At 39.1% G+C, this 27,169-nt stretch overlaps 1 protein-coding gene across 1 annotated transcript in view; it reads left to right on the plus strand.

The window, feature by feature from the left end:
* The first annotated feature begins 453 nt into the window (after positions 1-453).
* The window catches only part of LOC113589841, a 29,773-nt gene continuing 3,057 nt past the window's right edge, over positions 454-27,169 (plus strand). The window contains exons 1-12 of the mRNA XM_035534718.1: positions 454-513; positions 703-754; positions 11,801-11,990; positions 21,850-21,874; positions 22,176-22,209; positions 22,411-22,668; positions 22,807-22,909; positions 23,104-23,146; positions 23,438-23,509; positions 23,868-23,882; positions 25,158-25,265; positions 25,514-25,739. Of these exons, the coding sequence (XP_035390611.1) occupies positions 454-513; positions 703-754; positions 11,801-11,990; positions 21,850-21,874; positions 22,176-22,209; positions 22,411-22,668; positions 22,807-22,909; positions 23,104-23,146; positions 23,438-23,509; positions 23,868-23,882; positions 25,158-25,265; positions 25,514-25,739 (1,186 nt within the window). The remainder of the gene's footprint in view (positions 514-702; positions 755-11,800; positions 11,991-21,849; positions 21,875-22,175; positions 22,210-22,410; positions 22,669-22,806; positions 22,910-23,103; positions 23,147-23,437; positions 23,510-23,867; positions 23,883-25,157; positions 25,266-25,513; positions 25,740-27,169) is intronic.

Below are 27,169 nucleotides of genomic sequence, written 5' to 3' on the forward strand. Positions count from 1 at the left end.
GGCTCGGTGTAATTTTATTTTAACTGAAGATAAATATTTTTTAAACAATGTTGTTACAAATGTTTTTCAGACATGCATGTCCAAATACTAAATGAAAAAGAAGCAAATGAAAATGAAAATGAAAAAGAAGCAAACCCTATTGTAACAAATACATAAATTATTTTGAAAAGTGATTCTTTAACATTTCTAAAAACTTATAAATAGGTTTGATGACAATTTTAGTTATATAAATCAAATAAATAAATAAATACATATTGGGCTGTATTACCGTATGAGGGTAATCTCTGGTGATTTGCCAGTACCACGAGCTTCTCATTCAGAGGTCTTTCCACACACTGTTGGAGCTGATCTTCCTTTTTGTGAACACATGGGCACTACATCATGCAGACAGCACCCAAGCAGATGACAGTCATAGGCTTTCTAAGACAGAATATGTGCCATCACTGCAACACCATGATTGTCAGGTCTGATACTCCAACCATCACCACTCTTGTGTCTGAGATCTTTGGTCAAGTAAATCTGCAGCCCTTACTCCTCATTACACTATTAAATTTTGATTACTGTGACATCTCTGCATAATTCTCATTATTCTCACAGAAATATCAGTTTGCACTCTTTGAGTTCTTTACAGTTCAGTAAGCATCAGAATACTAATACTAATTTGGTAAGATATAGCATGTTTCTCAGTATGTCTGACCACAGGGGACACTCATGGTAACACCAGGCCGATGCGGGTACGGGTACCGGCAGACCGGTACCAGCCAAAAGATGTGTTCACAATCTCTACTGAAATATTTATACTGTAGTACTTTTTAAGGGGTCTTAAGCCCAGCAAGAGACTTGAAGCAGGGCATGGAAGCCAGTGGTGAATCTCACAGTCATGTGTGCTTAATTCCAGTAGAGTTCTACCTTACTAATACAGCAGGTCGTTATTACTGTTCTTTATTAAAACAGCAGTTCTTTAATCTTAATTAGTTCAGAGGCCAAACAATAAGAAAAACTTTCAATCTATATGAGACAGAATGCGCTGATCAAGTTCAAGTTCAAGTTCAAGAGGTTTTATTGTCATTTCAGCTATATACAAGTACACAACAAAAATGAGACAATGTTCCTCCAGGACCATGGTGCAACATAAAAACAACAGTGCAACAGACAACATGCTACACAAGTGCAAACAGTCCAGTATAGTACAAAATTTAATTAAATAAACAATAATAAATACAGGACAGGACAAATACAAAATACAAAATGAGTAGACAGTGCAATTTAGTACAGTACACAGTACTGGGCATATGTAAAGCGAGTTGTGCATAGCAATCAGTGACATGCTACCCTGAACATAGCAGTCACCGATAGCAGCCAGAACAGTTCAGAGTACAGTGCTGGTTTAGTACAGTACTCTAGCAGCAAGTAGCATAATGTGCAAGACTGCAACAGGAGTGCATAGTTTATTTGTGTGAGGTTTGACTTCAGCACTAGTCCGATGCAAAACAATGCGTGAGTGTGTGTATGTATGTAAGTATGTATGTACGTATGTATGTGTGTGTGTGTGACTGTCTATAAGCATGTATAGAAGTGCCCATTTTGGAATCTGAATTGGAATTGGAGTTAGCCAGAGTTCAGGAGTCTAATGGCTTCTGGGAAGAAGCTGTTGCACAGTCTGGAGGTGCGGGACTGGATGCTGCGGTACCTTCTTCCAGATGGCAAAAGGGTGAACAGTTCATGTGAGGGGTCTGTGGGGTCTTTCACAATGTTGGTGGCTTTCCGGTGGGCTTCCCTCAGCTTCCGAAGGAATTAAAGACGTTGCTGGGGTCTCTTGGTGATGCAACTGGTGTTCAGGGTCCAGGTGAGGTTCTCCGCTATGTGAACACCAAGGAACTTGATGTTCTTGACGATCTCCACTGAGCAGCCGTTGATGGCAAGCGGGGAGTGATCTCGTCTTGCTCTCTTGAAGTCAACAACCATTTCTTTTGTCTTGTCAACATTCAGATACAGGTTGTTGACCTTACACCAGCTCACCAGTTCTCGCACCTCCTCTCTGTATGCTGACTCGTTGTCTTTGTTGATGAGACCCACCACGGCCATGTCATCAGCGAACTTGATGATGTGATTCGAACTGTGCATCGCTGCACAGTCATGAGTCAGCAGTGTGAACAGCAGGGGGCTGAGTACGCTGCCCTGGGGCGCACCAGTACTCAGTGTGGTGGTGTTGGAAGTGCTGCTCCCAATCCGGACAAACTGAGGTCTACCAGTGAAGAAATCCAGGAACCAGTTGCAGAGGGAGGTGTTCAAGCCCAGTTAGCTCAACTTTCCAATCAGATGCTGAGAAATGCTGAGAGGCTGAGATGTTGTTTACGTTCTCTTTTTTTTTTTTTGTCTTGCCAGTCTGTAACTTGTCCAAAGGTCTGACCTAATTTTGAGCTGAAGCTTTAACCATAGGAGTCCTACATACAGTCTCTGCAGAGCCTTTGTTCAGAATTGTGGTATGAACAACTACAGTTCTACAAACCCACACAGAGATGCACACACATACGAATGATGAACTGAACATAGCTGTTCAAATAAACAGTAGACGAAATGCCCCTGTTCAAATAAACAGTAGACCAAACACCCCAGTTAAGAAAAATTGCTTCCTCTAAGGTGTGCTCCACAGTTCACCAAATTCAACCCACTCCAACTGCAGCCAGTCAGCAGTGAGGATCCAGGCAGTTATATGTGTGCTGTAAGAGGATATGAACATCTCCCCTCTCCTGCTCAAACTCTCACTGTCACATGTAACACTTTTTCTTTATTAAATACTAAAATCAGATGTTCTACTATCTTTCTACTAGACCTCAATATATGTTTTGCTATGCTAAAGTGCCCTAGTTTTATTCTAATGTATGTCTAAGATGTAAGAAGTACATGTTTCTCATTTAAACATGACAAAAATTTACAACCCCATGTAATTGTGTCTATATCCTCCAAATAATGTCCATTAATAACTGTAATTAAATACTCCTCCTTCTAAAATAAAAAAAAAAATATATATATATATATATATATATATATATATATATATATATATATATATATATATATATATATATATTAATTAACACATTGCTTGTAATGCTTTTGGCTTGTTCAAATTCTTATGCCTTTGCAGTTTTCATACTATCCTAGATGAATGAATCAGCTGATGGTTTAATTACAAAATGCAATGTTTTATTTCTTTGTTTTTCTCTGCCTAAAGCCTTGCTTACTTGAACTACTTCTACTGACTGACTCAGATGCACAGTCTTAATCACAGTCCAGGGTCATAAAGCCAACCCAAAGAAATGTAGGAAACAAGATAAAGCAAAACACAAAAAATGCAAGGGGATAAATGAACAAGATAACACAGAACACAGGCTAGAACAAAACAACACTAAATCCAAACTTGGAGAAATTCGAGACAGACCAAGATAAACAAGGCTGAGTACATCTAACAGCAAACAGTGGCACAGACTCATACTGCCTAGCAAACTAAGACGAAAAACACAGGGTATATATGCATGTGCTAATGAGGGTTAAACATACAATGATACAGCGAAAACCAAAATAAAGATCAGAACAGGAGCAGAGAAAATGAAACAATGACACAGGACAGGGAAATCATGGAGACAGGATGCTAGGAGGGGTCAACCGTGACACTGTTAACCTTCACAACTGAGTTTGCCTGAAATGGCTGCTGTTAAACAAACAATTTCATACTCCATCTGTTGCCACTGATCAAACCTGATTTAAATGGAATCCATCAATAGGAGGAGTACAAAAATGCAGCATATCAAAGACAAAAAGCACAGTGTTGTGAAGTTAGTGAAGTACTGTATATAAATACTTTGATATGTTATGTCTTTGTTACTATGGCAATAAGATCTTTGCTAACACTCATACAGAATACTTAGTATTATATTTGTCACTATTTTTACTAAACATTGCATCTTACTGAACAATTATGGAAACATTACATTTTCCAGATGGTTTCTCGTGTGTGCAGTATTGTAACCATGCAGCATGTAATCATCTGTGTTACAGTTCCCCATGTGTCTGACATACTTAGCTGTTTCTCTGTGTGTAGTGTTCATAACACTAAACATAAAAGCCTGCATTTTTTGGTCAGTCGTTTTAGTTTTAGAGTGGTCTGGTCATGCAGAAAAAAAAGAGGGGAAAAAATGTTGCATGTCTGCTGTATAAAACCTCAAAGTTCTTCCTTGTATCTTCACTTCCTGATGAAAAGACAGAGAGTTAAGCAGTGCTCTTTTCAACCTTACATTGAATATCCTTTTTTATGTTGAAAACATTCCTCATTCAATGAACAAAAATGAATTAAATCAGAATTCATAGAGAAGTACTCAAGAATGAAATCAGTTTTGGGTGGCAGTGGTTGCGTGCTGTCAGTGAAAGCTGTGTGAATATGAGCAACTCTCTGTGTCACTCAGCTGGGCTCATAAATGTGAAAATTACATGTATGGAATTTAGCAAATGCTTTTTTCCAGAGTAATTTACCAACAGCCTAATAGTATAATTCTGTGGTTGAGTGAGGAGAGTTCTAGAGAGAGAACAAGAGGTGGATTGAGGGCAGGCAGGTGGAGCAGTGGTTCAGGAAACTGGAGTGGACTGAACAGCTAAGACATTGCTTGGGGATCCAGACCAGAAGGAAGGTCACAAGGAAGTGTTCAAAACTGAACGAGAAGTTAAACTGGGAAACCTGAAAATACAGGGAAACGAAAAGCAGAAGCTAAGACTAAAGGATTACTGATAAGCAGTGAAATGAGAAGATGTCAAGATATCTGAGGGAAATTAGCAGGTATGTATATATTGACTTCATGGCACTGTAATAGTGAACAGTTGTGAGAGTGAGTGAGAAGAGTCAGGGTGGAGCCAGCAGAACATCAGGACCCTGCTGCTCCAAACACAATTTATTATTGACAACATTGTAATTTTAGGTAATTGTAACTGAGTCTGTTAGAGGGCCTGGGGGCTACATAACAGTACAGTGTAGTGTTATTGTATAACACTCCAACCCTCCCCTGTCTGGTACTGTACAGTGTAGTGTTATTGTATAACACTCCAACCCTCCCCCTGTCTGGTACTGTACAGTGTAGTGTTGTTGTATAACACTCCAACCCTCCCCCTGTCTGGTACTGTACAGTGTAGTGTTGTTGTATAACACTCCAACCCTCCCCTGTCTGGTACTGTACAGTGTAGTGTTATTGTATAACACTGCAACCCTCCCCTGTCTGGTACTGTACAGTGTAGTGTTATTGTATAACACTCCAACCCTCCCCTGTCTGGTACCATACAGTGTAGTGTTACTGTATAAAACTCCAACCCTCCCCCGTCTGGTATTGTACAGTGTAGTGTTGTTGTATTACACTTGGACCCCTCCCCTGTCCCCCTGAATGAGAGAGTTCATTTGAGTTCTGTGTGTGTGTGTGTGTGTGTGTGTGTGTGTGTGTGTGTGTGTGTGTGTGTGTGTGTGTGTGTGTGTGTGTGTGTGTGTGCCTTTATTGAAATTAAATGATTTTTGTAGTTTTAAAATACAGTGGATAGGGGAAATGTAAGATGTATTTTTGTCAGTCAGGTATTTATTCTGAATTTATTTGCAGTGTTAGAGACAAAGGTCCACAAATTTGTGCATGGAGGTGACAATGCTGTCAACAGTAAGCCCAATTGTGGGCAGAAATGGGTTATATAGGTATGGAGTTGTAGCTCCATTTGCTGGATAAAAACTTGTTGCACTTTTGTGACTTTGTAGTTCCTTGCACTACAATAGTTATATTTATGACTTTGCAGTGTCAAACATCATCAGGTATATTTGTTGTTTAGGTTACCAGCTCAGAAAATGGAGGAGGCCTGAGTGATCTATGGCACAGTAAGAACAGATTACACCTACAGAGCAAAAGAGAGAGAGAGAGAGAGAGAGAGAGAGAGAGAGAGAGAGAGAGAGAGAGAGAGAAAGAGAATAAGCTTCAACAGACACTGGGTACACTGAGTTTAATTACATGAGATCTTAAGTCCATACTAGTCTAAATTATTTATAGTGAAGTCCATGTAATATTACTCTTACTTTTTATCCTGAATCTCTTACTTTTAATCCTGATAAAATATCCTCCATCCAGTCAAACCATGAATGAGACTTGCCCAACATTATTTTAAGTCTCTACCATGGGTCCGGTGTGCACACAGAGGTGCATAAAATGTGCATAGGGGGTGCTGAAATAAATGTGTCACCCTACAGTGAAGGGAGTGAGGCTACAAGTGTGATTAATGGGACGGCCCATGGAGTTTGTTTTTCCCTCCAGCCCCTGTATATATGTCTCCTGTTTAGTCTTTAAGAAAAACACTTTACACAATGGTGTTAAATGTTAATAAGAGTATGAAACTGCGATGAGATGAGGTGATCACAACACATCAGTGGTTCAGAGTTTTGATGTGAGAACTTGCGTCAGTTCAACCTTTTGAGTATCCAAGATTATTTTCTTAACTTGCATAGCTTTGTGGGTAGTGATAAAGCTAGTGTCATTAAACTTTAATTCTGAACTGTTATCCTTCATATGTAAAAAAGGTTTTGATTTAATAAACTATATATAATCAATGAATTTACCTATTTTGCATTTGAATATACATTAGCGATTCTAAGCCAATTTTGTTCCATATGTGTGTAATAAATTTACACTTTTTAAATACTAGTTATGTCTCATGTTTTTTTTTAAATCAAGTTATTTAATTACTTTAATTAATTACTTTTATTTATCTGTGACAATTTGAGGCTTAATAGGATGCGGAGAAGGGGCACATTCAAACATACGTTTTTATTTCACACACAGACGACAAATCTAACACCGCACACCTCACTACTAAACACCTTTCAAACACCAACAACACGTACTACAACACAAGAGACATATATGCACACAAGAGGATTACACATAATATAGAACCGGTGGACGACATGAAAGGGCGTGGCAACACGGACGAACACACACGCACACACCAAGACGTTGGAGGAGGGGGCGGGGCCGTAACGTGACATTATCTAAAACTTTAATTACATCTAATTCATTTATTTATTTATTTAATCAATGCTTTTCAAATTCAAAATTCAAAATTTATTTATTCAACGCTTTTTACAACAGATGTTACAAAGCAACTTTAGAAATGTCCAAGTATTTACATGTTTAATAAATGATGGTTTCTTTTTACATCATCTCATGTTATTTAAAGGGTTTTAATTTCATTTTAAGACATTTTAAGAACATTATGGCACATTCTTAATGAATATTTTCAGATGTACTTTTGTACCATGTCAGACTAGCCTTCATAGAATGATTTCTCTTGTTCTTGCATATGTGGGATGTTTTTAAATAAAAGTTGATCATTTCAATGCCACACACACACACACACACACACACACACACACACACACACACACACACACACACACACACACACATAAACACACACATAAAACCATTGTATAATTATTATCAAAGACTGTTAGGCCAGACAGTTATGACAGTGTTTTGCCAAGAATCCTGTTTTTTTTTTTTTTTTATTGTTTTTTTTAAATAAAGACGTTACAGTGAACAGTTCCATACAGTGATCCCAAAACAGAACTTTACTTATTCACTATTATTCACTCATTCACTTATATAAACAGATCTAACTGAAAGCAGCCAAACAGACTGTATATAGAAGTGGACTGGAAGACAGTAGGTGAAAAGTGAAGCTGCTATGTGTCTGATGCCTTTTAGTGGCTGGATTCATCTTTTATCCACACCCATTCCTGTGAGTGAACGGCCCAGACAACAAACTTTCTTTTTAAATTACACATCTTATGTCTACCATCTCGGTGGCTTCAATGTGTGTGCAGGTGCATGTAGTTCATTCATGTGTATGGTATAGTGTTTTAACATGAATGTATTCACATGTATGCTATAGTGTATTCACATATATAGTATTTTGGAACTGTGTTTGTCTTCATTCCTGTATCCACATTGATGGTCTCATAGTTGTTTCCCAAGAGCCTGAAAGAAGAACATACTCAGTATAGTGAACACTCTGCTACAGATAGTTACAACACACAGTAAGAAACACAAGCACACACTTGCAGTCACATCACATCACATGTCATCAGGAAGACACAATTTTGAGGGAAGAGAGACCATGTTAGTATCAGTCCATTGGACAGCAACCTCACTCCTGCGCTAAGCGTTTCTGCATCCCACACACCATTTACTTACACTGCCATCTAGAGAACTTTGTAATTACATGTACACTTCATTAGGATCAACAGACTCTGATAGCAGATGGTGTGAAGGTGTATGCATCCCAACAGTGTGTGATGCGTGATGTCCGTACACACTTTGTGTGTGTGTGTGTGTGTGTGTGTGTGTGTGTTTGTGTGCGTGCGTGTGCGCACGCATGCATGCATGCATTTGTTAAGGGAACATCGCAGTAAAAGAGGAAGAGAAATTTTAAGACACCAAAAAATGACATCACTAAAATACAACATAGACACCACACGTTTAAAACCTCAAAGCTGTTTCTTCTGAGTTTATTTTCCTCTTTTCCCACAGTGCTGATGAGACATGGTACAGTGAGGTAAGAAGTGCTCTTTATTAAATTACATTTGCTTGTTAAATGTCCCTGTAGTCTGTGCTCTTAGTACATAGTTAAAGGTCAAGAGAACATCACCACTCTTCATGAACTCTCATCCTCATGTAGTCCTAGAGGACTTGGAATTGGTTTTAGATTTCAGTGGTGTTATGTTTGTGTGGTGTGTTTGTGTTCCTGGGGGAGAGAGTGTGTGAGTAAAATGAATGAAAAAGCATGCAAAAAATTAGTGAAGACTGTGTCAGGGAAGAGTGAATGTGAGAAGAGTGTGTGAGCGAATGAAGAAGAATGGTTTGTAGTTAATGTGTAATCTGGTTTTAATGTGTAATTGTTTGCACTATACCAGAGATTTGATGAAAACAAAGATGCCTTCATGAATCTGTGGTTAAGGCTTTCATTCCTACACAGGCAGGTTCTGAAAGTTCCTTCACAGTACAGATTACTAAAAAACATCTGTACTATCAGGTGTGTTGAAAAAAGAACAGAACACATTACATGTGGAAAGAAATGAGTGAATTTCCAACATAAGGACTTTTAAAAAGGGGAGTTTGCTTGTTATTACAAATCCCTCCCTCTAGATGGCAGTGCATGCTTATGGTTTGCTATTGAGTGTATAGCATCTTAGGTGTTGAATCTGAACTCTGACCTTCTGTTCTTCTCTGCATGAAAACACTTGTTATAAAGTTGTTTTTGGCATTCATTATTATGAAGAATGTTGACCCTGATGCTATGGATGACACATACACAGCTCTTCTGATAATGTCTACCACACACTTACAGTGATTATTTCTTCAAAACAGGATCATCTTGTGAAAATGTCACTTCATACCTGACATGTATTTGGCAGGCAAATTCCAGTATGCTTTCACCTTCACACGCCACTGATGGGATATTCGTGATGCTATTTTGTTAGCAGGCTCAAGGCTAGCACATACATACTGCACTGCCCTGGTGTCCACTGCGTAGGATTTAGCAAAATGTCATGAGTCATTAAGAAGGAAGTGTCCCTCTTCACAAGTTAACCACGGCTCTTTAACAGTCATCTTCTGAAATTACCTTATTTCTAGGTGGCCATTTTCTCCTGCACCCAAGAATGGTAAGAGAACATTTAATGAGCTCTTTTGCTGTTAACTTTAATGTAACCACTTGGAAAGTATTGTTAAACCACCAGTGGATGTTTATCTGAACTGTACCATTGAAGTGAACTTGGAATGTTTTAGCTCCTTCAAACCCTTTCAACCATCAGTTCTGCTTTGCTCTGTCTTTGCTCTTTTATTCACTTCTAGGTCCAAATGTCACTCTTGTTACAGTTGGCAGTAGAAATATTTTGTGAAATTTTCATTACAACAGGTACTTGCATTTCATCTTAAATTATCTTCAGTCAGACTCCAGCCAAAATGTTTCTTATATCGTTTTATTTTTCATTTTGATTCTAAAGGTTGCCAAAATCTGCAAATTCCTCAGGTCCTCCATTTTTTACATTTACATTTATGGCATTTGGCAGATACTCATATCTAGAGCAACTTACAAAAGGTTCTTTGTCATTTAATAAAATACATACTAGAGCAGTACAGTAGGTTGTGGTCTATCTCAAAAAACAATTAGTGCAATACAATACAAAAAACAATTAGTGCAATACAATAAGACAATAAGAACTACAGTTTCAGTTAGTCAACATAGAAGCAGGATCAGTGGTTATTTAAATATTCCACAGTTAGATGGGTCTTCAGTCTATGTTTGAAGACTGAAAGATACTCTGCTGTCCAGACAGCAAGCAGAAGTTGTTGTTTTTTTTCCACCATCTAGGAGCCAGGACAGAGAATAGTCTCAAAGCATGGTATTTCAAGCCGAGTCATATTTGAGGTTCAAAGTACTCGAGGTACAGATTGGGCATTGACCACTGACATCATGTGTGGAGGGGTTGGTTCATTTCTGGCTTTGTAGGGATGCATCAAGGTTTTAAATCTGATTTGGGCAGATAATGGAAGCTAATGAAGGGAGTGCAGCAGTGGAGTCACTTGTGTGAACTTCAGAAGATAGAAGTCCAGTCATGCTGCTGCATTCTGGACAAGTTGTAGAGGTCTGATGGCACTTAGAGGAAGACCAGCAAGTAGTGAATTTCAGTAGCCTAGCTTTGAGATTACAAGATATTGCAAAAGTACCTGGGCAGGTTCCTGTGACAGAAAGAGACAAATCCTTCATATGTTACAAAGAAAAGACCAGGTCAGATTTGAAACATGAGTCGAGAAGGACAACTGAGTGTCCAAAATTATTATGGAGGGTGGGGAAAAAAAATAAATAATTCGGTGTTGTCAGCATAGCAGCAGCAGCAGCCATGAGAAAATATTACATCACCAAGAGAAGAGAAGAGAGGAGAGGGTCTAATACTGCACCCTGGGGGACGCCAGTGTGGAGTCTACATGGATTGGATGTGGATCCTCTCCATGTTACCTGTTAGGGCCGTCCCTCCATATAAGATTAAAACCATTTCCAAGCAGAGCCAGTCACACCAAGCCTGGAGAGAACCGAAAGAAGAATGTTGTGGTTTACTGTGTCAAAGGCTGCCAAAAAAGAGAAAATTGATTATAAACTGCATGTTCAATGGCTTTTGAGAGGAAAGAGAGAAGTGATAACAGTCTGTAATTGGTTATGTTGAAGCTATTGAGTGTGGCCTTCTTGAGGTTTGGTACTACCATGGTAGTTTTGAATGTAGTTGGTTCATATCCAGAAGATAAGGAGTTATTGATGATGACAGAGATGAAAGGAAACAGATCTCTTGAGATCTGAACAGAGTGGAAGGAATTTGATCCTTCGAACATGTTGTCGGATTGTTGGAAGGCAGGAAATGAAGAATTTCATCTGAGGAGAGAGGAGAAAACCTCCCTCCCAGAACTACACCTGGTTTAAGGGGAAAACATCAGTAGGACAAAGACAGGCATACAACATTCCATTCCAAATCCATGCTGAAGACAGCGGAGAATACATGTGCCAGTAATAACCATGGACATAGGTCCCATTCAGTAACTCTAAATGTTTTGTGTAAGTTAATGATAGTTACAATACTAATAGTGTCCTTCTGACTTTCATAAAGACTTTTCTATTAATTATTTTTTTTTTCTTACATTGTGTTTATAAGATCCTCCAAAGAATGTGTAAGTATCCATCATTCCCTCTGGTGAAATAGTGGCGGACAGTTCAGTGACTCTGACCTGCAGCAGTGATGCCAACCCACCTGTGCAGAACTACACCTGGTTTAAAGAAGGAGGAACCTCACCTGTAGGATCTGGACAGAATTACATCACCAACAGCAGTGGCTACTACTACTGTGTGGCTCAGAATGAACACGGGTTCTAAAATCAGCTTCAACAGACATCACTTTAAAGGAGAAGACATGTAATTATTATTTGATATAATAATGCTCATTATACAACAGCTGTTTCTGAACATACAATCTGGTTGGAAATAATTCTAGGTATGATTTTGTGTCTGATAAGAGAATAGTTTAACCCTTAAAAAAAAAAAAAATGTGTGAATGAGTGGGTGTATCTGTATGTGTGTGTTTGTTAGCAGACCACTCTATGATACTGTATGTGACTGTTGGTGATTTCTAATGAAAAAATTGTATAAATATTGATGTTTGATTTCTAAAAGCAGGAGACAGATGAAACAGAAAAATGGACAAATGTGTTTTTCGGGTGAGCTTATTTCCTGAACTCAAGTTGCAGTACAAGAACCTGCCTCTAGATGGCTAGTTTTTTGGCTATCAGCATGGCCTGTTAATGGTAGATTTTTATTTTTTTTTTCTATTGTCAAGTGTGTTATACTGCTTATCTACCATTATGGCTTAGTGCTTTTTCAAGTCGGGGTCTGGAGCGGTGCAGGTGTAACTAGATGAACAGAAGGGGGCGCTGATTCCAAACTCTTAAAATCATGCATTAAATCTTGAAAACTAAGTTCAGTCTTCACAGTGTAAGATGACCTAAATTGAATATTTAAAAAAAAAATGTTGTAGTGGTTAGAGCTAAGTTATGTGTACAGTTATGTCTGTAGAGGTTAATTCTCTATCATCGCCTTCTTGCTGATGTGGTAAATACATATTTTTAAAGATATTTGTCTTTAGTTTAAAGTACGTTTCAGCCAGAAAGGGCATGCATACCCTCTCAATGGCGGGATCTTGCAGATAAATGTATTAACCACATCTAGCTTTCACTTCTGTGCTGCCTCTGTTCTCATCATTTGATATTTGAACATGGTGATCAGTCTCATTATAGAACAGTAAGACTCTTTCTTTAGTTCAGATAAGTTTTAATGCAGCATGAATAGAGACTAACAGAATAGAAATGAACAGAACAGAGATTAACAGAAGAAATATTAAAATAATAGAGATTTACAGTTGATTTCTTAGAATTTGATTATGTCTAATCATGAACTAATTTGGTGTGTCAGTATAAAATTGACAATTCTGTTTATTCTAGTCTCAGGCATAAACTTCATCTAGGCCCATACAGTGGTATTCTTTGCTTCTCAATGATGAACTGCTGTTTATTTAAACATTTTGGTTTGATCACATACATTTGATCACATACATGCATGCATACATGCACTTTCTGTGGTGTATTTAATGATATTTTTGGTGTCTTAACATTTCTCTTCCTCTTTTACTGCACTGTTCTCTCTTTTTTCAACAAATACACACACACACACACACACACACACACACACACACACACACACACACACACACAGTGCAGTGATAGTAATCAATAAACATAAATATTTTCTCCATGAATGTGCAGCCATGGCAGTTGCTGCATGTGAAGATATGAAGAATAATGCTCTCATTGGCCCAAACCACAGGACTAACACCCACAGAGTACTGTGTATGTGTGTGTGTGTGTGTGTGTGTATGTATATGTGTATGTGTGTATGTGTGTGTGTGTGTGTGTGTGTGTGTGTGTGTGTGTGTGTGTGTGTGTGCGCATTTGTTGAAAAAGGAGAGAACAGTGCAGTAAAAGAGGAAGATAAATGTTAAGACACCAAAAATATCATTAAATACACCACAGAAAGTTCAGCAGTTTATTTTCCTCTGTTCCCACACTGCTGATGAGACTTGGTACAGTGAGGTAAGAAGAGCTCTTTATTAACTTACATTTGTTTGTTAAATGTCCACGGAGTCTTTGCTTTTAGTACATAGTTAAAGGTCAAGAGAACATTACCACTCTTCATGAACTCTCATCCTCATATAGTTGTAGAGGACTTGGAGTTGGTTTTGAATTTCAGTGGTGTTATGTTTGTGTGGTGTGTTTGTGTTCCTGATGGAGAGAGTGTGTGAGCGATAGGAATGAAAAAGCATTCCCCGTTTCCGAGGCAACCTAGTAACTTCCGGGTTTTCGTCATTCTTTATGGTTCCCTGTGTCCTCCACTTTGTCTCCAGTTGTTTCTAATTTATCCCTGATTATGGTCTTATAAAAACCCCGTCCCTAAGTTGTTGGTCGGTTATTGTTTCTCCTCTCGCCTTCATTGATATGTGTTTGATAATATGTCTCTCTTGGTTGTTGGTTAGTTCTCGTCGGTCTTAGTCTCACTTTGTTTTGCTAAGAGTGTGTTTCCGTCTTTCATTGAGTTTGTGATAAGAACCTGTTTTACATAGCTCCTTGCTCCTATTTTGTTTGTTTAGGTCTCATTTGTACTTTCCCTCTGTGTTTGCCGTCTACGCTGCCTTTTCCGTTAATGTTTACCCGGTATTGCTGTCTGTCTTTGATTTTGTTCAGTGTTTGTTTGTTTATTAAAACTAAGTGTTTCTTTATTCTAGGTGTCATGATTGTTATGGTTTCGCTCGTTAGTTCCATTTCACGTAACACGCAAGGTGTCGGCACTTCGCAAGTGTGTTCGCCCTCGCTCACCACCCTTTCCGCGTTACAGACACAGGGAAAAAGTATTGAATACATGAAGAAAGAGAGTTGCAAAAAGCCATTGAAAGTCATGGCACCATCTGAAATCTATCAGTAATTAGAAAACAATCCTGCCACTTAGTGCAAGTTAATATCAGATGGTTCAACTGATGGCCTATAAAAGGTGTCTCATTACCAAGGTGCCACACAAGAAACATATCATGATGAGTAAAACCAGTGAGCTCTCTCAAGACCTTCGCAACCTTATTGTTGCAAAACATACTGATGGCTTTGCTTACAGAAGAATTTCTAAACTACTGAAGATTCCAGTGAGCACCGTTGGGGCCATAATCCAGAAGTGAAAAGAATATCATTTCACCATAAACCGGCCACAACCAGGTGCTCCCTGCAAGATTTCAGACAGAGGAGTGAAAACTATTATTAGAATAGTTGTCCAAGAGCCAAGGACCACCTGTGGAGAGCTACAAAAAGACCTGGAATCAGCAGGTACAATTGTTTCAAAGAAAACAATAAGTAATGCGTTCAACCCCCATAGCCTGTATGCACGCTCACCATGCAAGACTCCATTGCTGAAGAAAAAAGCATGTTGAAGCACGTTTAAAGTTTGCTCAACAACATTTAGACAAGCATGTGAAATACTGGGAGAATATAGTCTGGTCAGATGACACCAAAATTGAACTCTTTGGATGCCATAATACACACCATGTTTGGAGATCAAAAGGCACTGCATATCACCCCAAAAACATCAGAACAACAGTAAACTTTGGAGGTGGGAACATTATGGTGTGGGGATGTTTTTCAGCATACAGCACTGGCACGCTTCACATAAATGAAGGAACCGAGACATTCTTGATAAAAATCTGCTGCCATCTACCAGGATGATGAAGATGAAATGAGGGTGCACATTTCGGCAAGACAATGATCCCAAACACACAGCCAAGGAAGCTCTCAATTGGTTTCAGAGAAAGAAAATAAAGCTACTAGAATGGCCCAGCCAATCACCTGACCTGAATCCAATTGAAAATCTATGGAAGCTCAGAGTTCATAGAAGGAGCCCACGGAACCATCAGGATTTGAAGAGTGTTTGTGTGGAAGAATGGGCCAAAATCACACCTGAGCAATGCATGCGACTAGTTTCTCCATACAGGAGGTGTCTTGAAGCTGTCATCACCAACAAAGGCTTTTGTACGAAGTATTAAGTAGATTTCAGTAAGCGTGTTTAATGCTTTTTCCCTGTGTCATTTCTCATTATTACACATAATTTATGGACATCTATGGTTTGATTTCTTTGCATGTGTGGATTGAAAGGGTTGTTATTGACATCTGGTGAGAATTTCATGTCAATAGCACCTTTAGAAATATATTTACTTAGAAAATTGGTGATGTGTTCAATACTTATCCCCCCCCCCCCCCCCCCCCCCAACACTCTGGTCTTTTACCATGGGGGACAGAGTATTTTCACAGATTCTAGCCTTGAGCTCTTCTGAAATGAGATTGATGGTTTTATTCCTGTTGGGGCCACTCCCCCCATCATAGGTGTCTCTGCCACAAGTGCCTCAATCACCACTGGGACAACCTTGCTATTAACACACACATATTTGAGGTTGTTCAGATAATATGTCTTGCATATGTTTCTATACATGGTCTCTGCCACTTGGTCAGGTCTCTTAATATTTGCTTTCCCTGCAGGAATCTTGTGCTCCTGCTACTCTCAGAGGCTCCTTTGTATAGTCTGCATCTTGTGTGGTGTAATGCACCCCTGTTACAATTAACCTAGTGCGTAGTTCTTGTTTTCTTACTATCATGATCAGTGACTCTGTGCTGTCCTTCAGTCATGCCTTTTCCAGACATTCTGCTACCTGTCAGTATTAAATTCCATGGAGGGAATCCTGACATGACCCCTCTTCTGTGTCCATGGTAACCATGTTCCCTTTCTGACTGGGTAATGCCCTCATTAGCTCATCCTTGGGGTCCGGTGCTAAGATGTATTCATGGATATTTTGTGTCACATCCTGAACTGTGGTGTTGAGCCTTCTGTCTGGTGTAGTCTTTGGTTGTTAGATCTTGGGTGGTAATGAAGAAGATTTTGGTGAGTGGTTTGGTAGACTATAGAGTTTACTCTCCCTTCTCTTTCAAGTTCCTTGTCTAGTCAGATTGCCCTACAGTGATATGACCTCTGGTGCTAAGAGTCCTGGGTCAAGTCAACTCCTCCATTACAGTGCTGCAACATTTTATGGGGAAAAAAAAAAAAAAAAAAAACTATAATAATTATATTACATTGGGTGTGGTTTAGCGATTTACTATCAATGTGTTTCATCACCTTTAAGTTATGAAATTTAGAATTTATTTCAAGAATGAAGAGTTCTACTGGAATTCCACACATAGTGCTTGTACGATCCAACATTATTTTGTGAACATTTGAGCAAAATAATGAGGCATGGATGAGAAGTAATTTAATGTTCATTTAATGAAGTAACAAATGGACAAAAGAGGAGTGAACTGAGGGGAACATGGAACATAAATCGAAAAGATTTCAAAAGGGCAAAATAATTAAATAGCCCTTGTGGCTTGCTAGATTTTTACTTGGAATAGAGAAGGTCAGTTTGAAACATTGACTGGAGATGTATGTGGGCTGAACTAAAGAGAGTGAAACAAAGTACATATATGTGTGATGATCAGTAAGTGGGTGATTGGAAACGTGGAAGTGATTGGATGGTCTGATTGGTTGAAGGATAGGTGATTGACAGATTGGAGGTGTCTGATTGGCTGGGTGACAAAGAGTGGTTATGAGTGCGTGATTGTGTGTGTGTGTGTGTGTGTGTGTGTGTGTGTTTGGCTGGGTGTCACCATTCTTCATCTTTTGGGTGGGATGAGAATAGAGCTCCTAGAATAGACCTGAACAACAAGCTCTCACTACATACAGATTGGCCACTTCAGTCTTATACATGTAACGCGGGGTGGCCCGAGTGCCACAGGGCGAGGGGCAGGATGCACAGACTCCAACATCTGGGACATACATTTATTAACATTTAACATAGAATACTAATAGCACTCACAAGAACCACACACAATTAATACAAACAAGAAACAGTTAACACTAAGTAAAGATGATAAACACGTATACATCTAACAATAACGAATATAACGTTTAACATCACCATTGACAATAACACACCACATTAACACATTACATCAACAGTGACCAACGACGCTGCACACCCTGACGTAGGTTTAAATACACAGACAAACGAGGTGCAGGTGTGTGCAGGTGTGGCCGCAAACGAAGATCCTCCCACTGCACATGGCGGGCCAAACCACGTGCCTCGCGGGAGGCGAGCATTCCAGGACAATACACTCCTTAGGACATAACAGAACTGTTATTAACCTCTTTATCAGCCAGCCATTTTGAGCTCATTTGAACGATTTGTACTTGTTCACTTTAACACCAGATATATGAAATTGTACACATACACCATGATCATTGCAGATTCAAATTGAAGTAGACACTTGGGATTAGACATCCATTCACATCCAGACTTATTTCTCCATCATTTAGGGTCCATTTGACCTCATCTAATAGAGAAGAAAATGTCGAAAAAAAAACGCCTTTGATTTTGGAGGGTCATAAGTGTTTCTATTGATGCTGGAGATTTATTTCCATTCAACCTCTACATTTCCTGATTCACCAGGGTCTTGTCCAAAAACATGCAAAATTTGAGGCAGATACAATAAACAATTCAAGAGATGCACTGTATTTTCTATTTGGAGACCTGACGTCTCCAATCTGTCCACTTGGAGTCTCCTGGGGCCTCTGTGACTATGCAGTCCTGAGGTGTGAGGGGTGTCCACAGATCAGCAGGGGGTAGAAGCTGATGGCTCTGGGGGTGGGGCAGAAGAGGTGTCAAATCTCTCAGATGGGGGAGGGCAGGGTGAATTTTCTTCACTGCAAGACAAAGACAGGAGTAAGCTATGTAGATGAAAATAAATACAAATTGCCATACTAAATAAGAATTACTACATTTACTACATACATTTACAATTACATCACTATAGTGCCTTTGCATGATCAAGGACGCTTTACAATCATATAACCAAAATACCAATGAACTAGAATGATGATCAATGCTAATTATAATCAATGCTAATGCTAATCAATGCTAATGCTAATGCTAACCAATGCTAATGCTAATGCCTAGTGCAAAATACAAACTCCATCTCAAACAACAATAATTTATCTTTACATTTAGGGCATGTAGCAGACGCGCTTATCCAGAGAGAGTTACGACTTACACAATCAGTGCGATAAACAATACAGCAAGTACTAGAGTTTCAGTCAACATAGGAGCAAATTCAATGGACATTTAAATATTACGTAATCAACACTGAACTTTTACAATAAAGAATCACGCATGCTATATGAATTTTATACTTACGGTACATCGAGCACGGCATCAATTCCAAGCTCAAAAGTGTCTTGATCAACAAAATCCATGCTAGCAGCCGTGGAACCGTCATCGCGCTCAACTCGGAACCATCATCGCTCTCACCTCGCTAAATCTAAATAGCTCCTCATGGACATCTGAAACTGTAAATCGCCTTTTCCTCTCCATTACTGTGATAAAAATAACAAATTTTCATAAAAAGCGGAACGTGTTACAAAAACAAAGCGAACTAGCCAAAATGGAGTGACTTGCGCATACAATGCGCTTCCAAAATAGAGAATGTTGGTGCGCAACAGGACCTTATATTGTGTTTACGCGTGGCCCGCCCCACCTCTGTAGTGTAGTATTCAAGGCAAATGAGGTGTCGATGTTTTCTTCTGACGGAATACTATTTGCTGAAAGTGGTTTCAATCACTTTGGTTTCAACGGTCCATTACTATAAGCTCTTTTGATAGGCCAACCATGAACAGCAACACAATACGGAATCTTGCCAAAGGTAGAAAAACAAAGCAATCAAAGAGAACGTTTATTCGATGGACGAATAACAAACACGGATTCTAAGAAAGGAGGGTACAATGCTCTATTCAGGAACAGTTTTAGGATAGTAACGTGCAGTTTGATGTAACTATAGGTTGCGTATTTTGTGTTAGGTTACGAAGGAACCGAACGTGTGTTTTTGCTCTAAGAAGTGTGCAAGCTAATAAAGAGCTGTATTAGCATTCTATATACTTTTTTAAACATGTCACGGTGTTTATTTGATGGTAATTGAACTTTCTATGACAAAATCTGAAGTTCTCTTATACCGGAAGAATGTTTTAGAAGGCAACTTAAAAGGGCAGGCACGTGTTTGTGGAAATGTAGCCGAAAAAAAACGGTGTATTCAGCATGGGATTTCTGGCGAACGGATGCATGTAGACGGCTGAAAATCGGTAAGCAGGTACTTGTAATAGTCCTAAGGAATGCTATGTTGGTAAATGTAATGTACTTTAAGAATATCAAGTATTTATTTGAGTATGCCTGTTCAAGGACGCCCGCGTCCCTTTTAAAGGGCGTGGTGAACCATGGTTAATACAATCTGTACTTGATTTATGACTGTGTAATGACTGTTGAAGTTGTTTATATTTTGTTAAAGTTGGTAGAATGGTTATGTGTTTTTATTCTTATCACAATTGCTTTCAAATTGTTCATTTATAGTCTGCACAAAGATTATTCTAAATCCTTTTGTGATTCAAATATAGAATGAATAGCCCTCAAGAAATAAAACTGAACTGAAATGAGATGACTTAACATATATTTACTACTGTTGCTGCCAAGAGTCAAATCTCCTCAGTAATACAGATGTGTCATCAGATCAGTCTGACTGATATTTGAAACAGTGTAAACAGAAGCAGAAATGTGATGCACTCAGCTGTGTTGTGCTGTTGTGTGTCTGTGCAGGTTTGTTTAATGATGTCACTCAGAACTCCTCTTCTAACTCTCACTCTCATCACTCTGTTCATGTCTCTGGGTAAGACTGCAGTCTTCATCAAAATTGTATTTTTCTTTGTAAAATTTCCAAAACTGTTGAAACCTGCACAAATATTAGCAAAATTCTGATATCTAGTATAAAGATTTTCTAACACAGTGTTCCCATTTAATGAAGTTAATTACATTGGTTACCAAAGCCCCCCACATCCCCCACACCACTGCTACAGAGCTTGCTGAGTGCTTTGTGGTTTTTCTCAAGTTTAGGGCAGTCTTAGATTAAGAGCACACTGTGGTAAGATTAAAATTCACAACCCCACTATAACTACAAAGTGCAGATATATTTTTGTTTGTTTTTCTCTTGACTCAACCTCGTATATTATGTGACTGAGCGTTAAGTTGTTCAGAGTCACTAGTGTCCAATTCTCCCCAAGCTCCTCCCCCACCTTGCTACAAGCTCTTTTCACTTTGTGGTTTAGCTCAGAATCAGCTCAGAGTTCTACAGTAGCTGCTGGAGTTAGAGAGGAGAGAAGTGAAGCTGTAAGATAACTCCCACTCTCTTATGGGCCCAGACTCCTCTAATGACCTCTTTCATGCATCATATGTTTCAGGGGTTGATGGAACAGAATGGAGTGTGAAGTACAACCCAACTGAAATATGTGTTTTAAAAGGGTCCACAGTGTTTATTAATGGCACTTTTACATACCCAAAAGATCATGAAGTGACAGATACATTTTGGGTCATAGACCCAGTTAAGGATGTGGAATCACTTGATCTTTATAAAAGAACAGAGTTTTCAGGCAGAATTCATTATCTGGGTGATAAACAGCAAAACTTCTCCTTCAGACTGAGTAATGTGACAAACGATGATCAACACATGTACTGCTTCAGAGTTTCAGTAAACACACCAGTCAAAACAGACAAATATCTCTACTATCCTGGAGTTCAACTTCACATTACAGGTGAGAGAAATCAATGCTACTGTTCTCTGATAAAAACTACATCTCAGTTTAGACAGTCTGGATCAGTAGGCAAAATTCAGAGAAGTTCAAACTACAAATTTGTTCATTAACTTCTTGCATGCTAAAGAACTGCAAGTGTTTCAGCAAATGACTGAAATTGGTGTTTTCAAGAGCCTATTTTCAATTAAAAGCTGCAATGTATATATTGAGCATCTTGGGAAAGAACAATGAACTACAAACAACCAGCAAATAGCATCTCAAACCCAGAGTTTCATGTACCTTTATTACAACACAAGAATAGAAGGTTTAAACTGTAGCTAGTAGTTACTTACCATGGACAACAAGGCAGGGGAAAGAAAGAAATTCCACATGCTGCTCCTTCTGAGTCTGTATGTCTGTAATTGGTGTAATGTTGTCCTTCTCTAGCAATCTGGGAGACTGTAGTGAGACAGTAAAAGAGAGATCAATAAACATTAATCAGTTCATTTATTTGATATTACTCCTGTTGTTTATTTATTTATTTATTTATTTTGATTATATAAGAGCTCCATGTGAACATTCTGCCTGAAGTGACAGAGAGAGAAACAGCAGTTCTGAACTGTACAACCACCTGCAGTCTGACTGACAGTCCAACACTCATCTGGTACAAAAATGGACGTCGTTTATCCTCCAATACAAACCCACTCCACCTGCAGCCAGTCAGCAGTGAGGATGCAGGCAGTTATATGTGTGCTGTAAGAGGATATGAACATCTCCCCTCTCCTGCTCAAACTCTCACTGTCAGATGTGAGTTTATTATGCTTCCTTTTAAGAAATACATTTAAATTATGTGTTACTCACTATAATCTACAGACATATAATGTAACAAAACAGTTTAATCAAAAAACCCTGATAACTGTTAATATTAAGAATATAATTCTACTACCTACATTTGAAATATTTTAAAGAATATAATTCCACTACCTGGAATCTACTATCTACTAATAGATCCCCCAAAGAATGTGTCCATCAGTCCCTCTGGTCAAATAGTGGAGGAGAGTTCAGTGACTCTGACCTGCAGCAGTGATGCCAACCCACCTGTGCAGAACTACACCTGGTTTAAAGAAGGTGGAACCTCACCTGAAGGATCTGGACAGAATTACATCATCATCAGCAGTGGCTGGTACTACTGTGTGGCTCAGAATGAACACGGGGTGCTGAAATCAGCTTCAACAGACATCACATTAAAGGGCGACACACAGACAGGCATTAATGTTTATGTTTATTTATGTTTATGTTTCCCATTCATTTATCAGTTCATTCACTCATTCATTTGCTAATCAAATTACAAAAGCCCTATATTGTGTGTATGAACAATAGTGTGTATATGTCTGTTTCTCTCAGCAGGTCACTTCTACATTTTGCCTGTAGCTGTTGGAGTCGGCATCTGTGGGATTGTTCTTCCTCTCTCAGTAGTTTTATTCATGAAGAGACAAAGTTTAAGAAGGTAAACTGAAGTGAAATGTATTATATTACATTATACTTCTAAATCATAACTGTGCAGTACTTTTTTCTCTTCTTCCAAAAACACATTATTAATGTAGGAAAACTTTTTAATATGACTAGGGCCATAAAAATAATGCTATTGTAATATTGGTTATTCTGTGTTTTCTGTTTGAACATTGACATTTTTGAGATCAGGTACAAGAAGCAAAGGAGAAATCCAGATGAATCTGTTTATGAGGTGAGCTATTAAAGAAATTTGGATATCATTGTCAATGAGGAGTCTTATACCTGGTAAAGTGTTCATAGAATTGATGTCATAGCAAACCAGATCCTTTAAATGACAGTGTGAGTATTAATTGTTTTCTAGCAGTTCTTGGTGTCAGAGTGAGACCTCTATTTGAGTTGCAGACTGTTAACAGCAAAAGGACATCAATGGAAAAACTCCAGTGGAAGGTTTCCTAAACATGTAACCTTAAAGCTATTCAGTGTTTATCATTAAACTGCACATCATTAACTCTGTGCTTCACAGAACGTCGGCCTCAAGCCCTGTCCTACCTGTGACACTTCCACATTCAGCTCTCCTGTTTATGAGAATACTGCAGTGAGTTCATCATATCAGTTACATCACAGTTATAGAACTGCTTTAGAACTCTAGAATCTTGACTGTAAATAATAATAATAATACTCAACGTTTTTGAGATGATATGCATCTAGATCTTGGAATTTTTTAATGATTACTGGAAGTATACAGTACACAGCTTTCTTAGTATTAGACTACTTTACATTACCTTAACTATATAGAGTCTGTAGGAATAGAATGTTTTTTTCAGTGGAGATCACCCAAAACATGCATTTTTTTTTCAGTTTCTTAAGACATGAAGGTACGTGTGCCTGTCCACTGTCATGCCAATTGTCCTTGCATTCTGCTCTGTTATTATTTCCTGTGTGTCCTTTTATAGGCCTTGAGGAAACACCACTAAGTAAATCATCAATGAGATAGAGAGGGGAAGAGAGATGGATGGATGGATTGATGCACACATACAGTTTGGCAGAAAAGGTTCTGACTGTTTTCCATTAAAGAGCAATTCAAAATAAATGTGCTATTCACCTCTGCTTGATCGTGACCTCCTAGGTTACCACCCTCGTGTCTTTGTTTTACTTTGCTTTTCCTCGTTTTTAGTTTTGCCCTTCATGTGGTTGTCCCCTGCCTGTTATTGTTCTCTTCTTTTTCTACTTTCACTCTCCTTAGTTTTTTGTATATTTAAACCGTGCATTTTCTTGGTCTTGTGGCTGGTCATTTGTTGTAGCCTCTGTTGTGTTCACTCTACTACACTGTACTGTGCTCTTCCCTTGATTTATGTATAGTTAACCTGTGTTCTGTGTTTCGTGTTGTTGCCCATTTATCTGCAACCTGTTCCATATAGTTTCTCTCTGCTAGCATGTTCATTTATTTTTCTGGTTTTTGCGGTTTGTTCTGTTTGTTGTCATGTGTGCCAAATGACACACGTTCATGTTGGTTATTTGACTCGGGACTGTTATAATGACTCTGATTTTGTTTTTGCCTTTAATAAATCTCGCTCTTCTCAGCCTTTGCATCTGCCTTACTATCAACCCGCATTACCAAATGTTTCAATTATTGCATCTTTTTCATTTTTATTGCAATAACAATAAATAACAATAAATAACCTCCTTGTTGTTATTTTGAAAATCGACAATGTGCATGAGCGACATAGGTCAACAGCGTTGAAACAACCAGGCTTCTTGGTCAGTCAGATTGGATTTTCAGAGGAAGCTCAGTTAGAGAGACATAGGCCTTCTCCGGAATTCTTGTAGGACATTATAGTGTCACGGTACGGCCCCTCCTCCCAAACGTCTCCCCGTGTGTGTTTGTGTGTGTATGTTCGTCCGTGTGGCCACGCCCTCCTTGTGCTCTACACCTGCTCCTTGTTGTGTCGTTAGTATGCGTGTATAAAAGACTGCTGTTTATGTGTGACAGTTGTCGGTGTTCAACCCTGATAGCCTGCGGGCTATGTCTTCGTCATTATGTGTGTTAATAAGCGTATGCCTATATTTTATGAAACCCGTCCCCACATCCTGCTCTAACTCCACAACATGACAGAAACACCGACCGACGAAAGATGCCTGGGAAGAGGAGCAGGAGACAGAAAGGGAAGAAGGGACGCGAACGCCCTTCCACAGCCTCACGGAGAGATCCTCCATAATCTTGGGTACAATCCTTCCCCTTATAGCAGAGGAGAGTGCCACTGGAAGATCTTGGGAGGGCCCTGAGTGTGGTCCAGGGCTGGACTCTGCAGAGTCTTACGGACCCACGCTGGACTATCAAGTCCAATGAAGTGGTACAATGAAGTCCAGGACTCGGAGTCGGACTCCACAGGGTCCTACTACCCTTCCATGGACTACCTCGAGGGCTATGTGGATTATGAAAGGAATGGGGAGAACAGCGATGTTTGTCTGCCGTCGGACTCTGAGTTTGACCGTGGAGGATACTTCCAAGAAGGTGGAGGAGGTCCTCTATGGAGACTCTCCCTCGGTCAGCAACACAGCATCTGTAGACTAACAAAGCGACATGCCTCTGGTACCCAAGGTTCCACCCAAGGCTCCATCCAGGGTACACCACTCTGAGGCAAGTAAGGTGCCCCGTGTGACTTTCAGAGAGGCATTGGCGTTGTCCGAGGAGGAAACTTTCTCCACTAGCGTGCGCAGCCTCCAAACTCGTGTGCCCGTACCTAAGCCTCATAGAGGCAAGAAGAAGGCAACACCAGTGCCCACCCCAGAGACAGGCAAAGTAGTTGGTGTGCCTCCTGAAATGGGTGCGCGGAAGTCATTGCCCCCAAATCGGCGAGGGGCGATCCCCCACAGGTAGGTTGGACTTCAGCCCAGCCAACAACTGGGGGACAGCCTGGGGTTCTTGCCAGCTTCCCTGGACTCTCTAGCAATCTTCTATGTAGTAATTACCCTGTGATATCATTTACATTTACATTTATGATATTTAGCAGATGCTCTTATCCAGAGTGACTTACAAAAGTGCTTTGTCATTTACTCATAAAATACATCCTAGCCAGTAGAGTAGGTTAGAGTCCAATATACCAATTATATAGAATACTGTATCATATCATAGTAGGTTAAATTAGCATGGTTTTGCTTTGCGGAGCTGTGGGAAAACATATATCTGTCAACAAATCTCTGTGATGAGAAGTTGGTTGTCTTGGTAAGTTTTTAACTTTTTAATTTGGGATCATGGTTCCTTGAAGTATAACCAGGCTAGTAATAGGTACCTGCATTTCAACATGATGGTTTCTGAAATCTAAGATGGGGCGGAAAGGGTCAAAAAGTTATAAGCTATCAGCTGGGCCATTTTATGGATTTGATGCTAGGCATCATGGTGCCGGAGGGGTCCTTGTTCCTGTCCGTGAGCTGGTAGTGAGAGAAATCCCACTCATAAATGTTACTCAGTCTATCTTCGCTACACTAGATTATTTATTTATTTGTTTGTTTATTTATTTATTTAGTCAATTCATTTTAAGACAGATAAAATACTCAAATGCAGTTCCCCCAAAAGCATCATGACTTTAAGACCTTTTTCAGGACATATTCTCAAAGATCCTCAATCTAGCACTTAATTAAATATTTTCACTCTACAATTTTACAAAAATTATTTTTCCATTTGTGTATTCTATATTATTTACCCTACTCTAGTTTTATCTCCAGCTTTGTTTTTGCTGTAGTGATTTTATTAGCAAGTTAAGTTTTAATCACATAGTAACTATTTAACATAGTCTAATTTCAACAATAGTGTAGTGTCTTTTCCAGTGAGGACCCCTGCAGAGAGACAGAAGCCATGTACCATTAAATGTAAAGGGGTCTTCCACACAATGGCAGTATATTTGCCCTCATATTGCTTCTTTCACTGCACTGATGCAAACTCAACAGAAAACTATAATGTACCAAACTGACATAATACCACATGCTCATTTACAGGCATATTTTACAGTAAAGTACAATCCTACTGGTTATTATTTCAAATTAACATCCATGTGCACTTCAAATTTTAAGCTCATTTTTAAACAATTTGCAATTCTACATTTAATTGTGTGAAATTCTACAGATAGCACAATGATCTCAACTCATCTAATACAGAATAAAATGTCAAAATTGCATTTTATTTTGGGGCTTTATAACGTGTATGTTGATGCTGGAGATGAAATTTCAGTCATGCTCTACATTTCCTGACTCACCCAGG

Source organism: Electrophorus electricus, chromosome 16 (assembly GCF_013358815.1).
Source record: "Electrophorus electricus isolate fEleEle1 chromosome 16, fEleEle1.pri, whole genome shotgun sequence".
Classification (NCBI taxonomy): Eukaryota; Metazoa; Chordata; class Actinopteri; order Gymnotiformes; family Gymnotidae; genus Electrophorus; species Electrophorus electricus.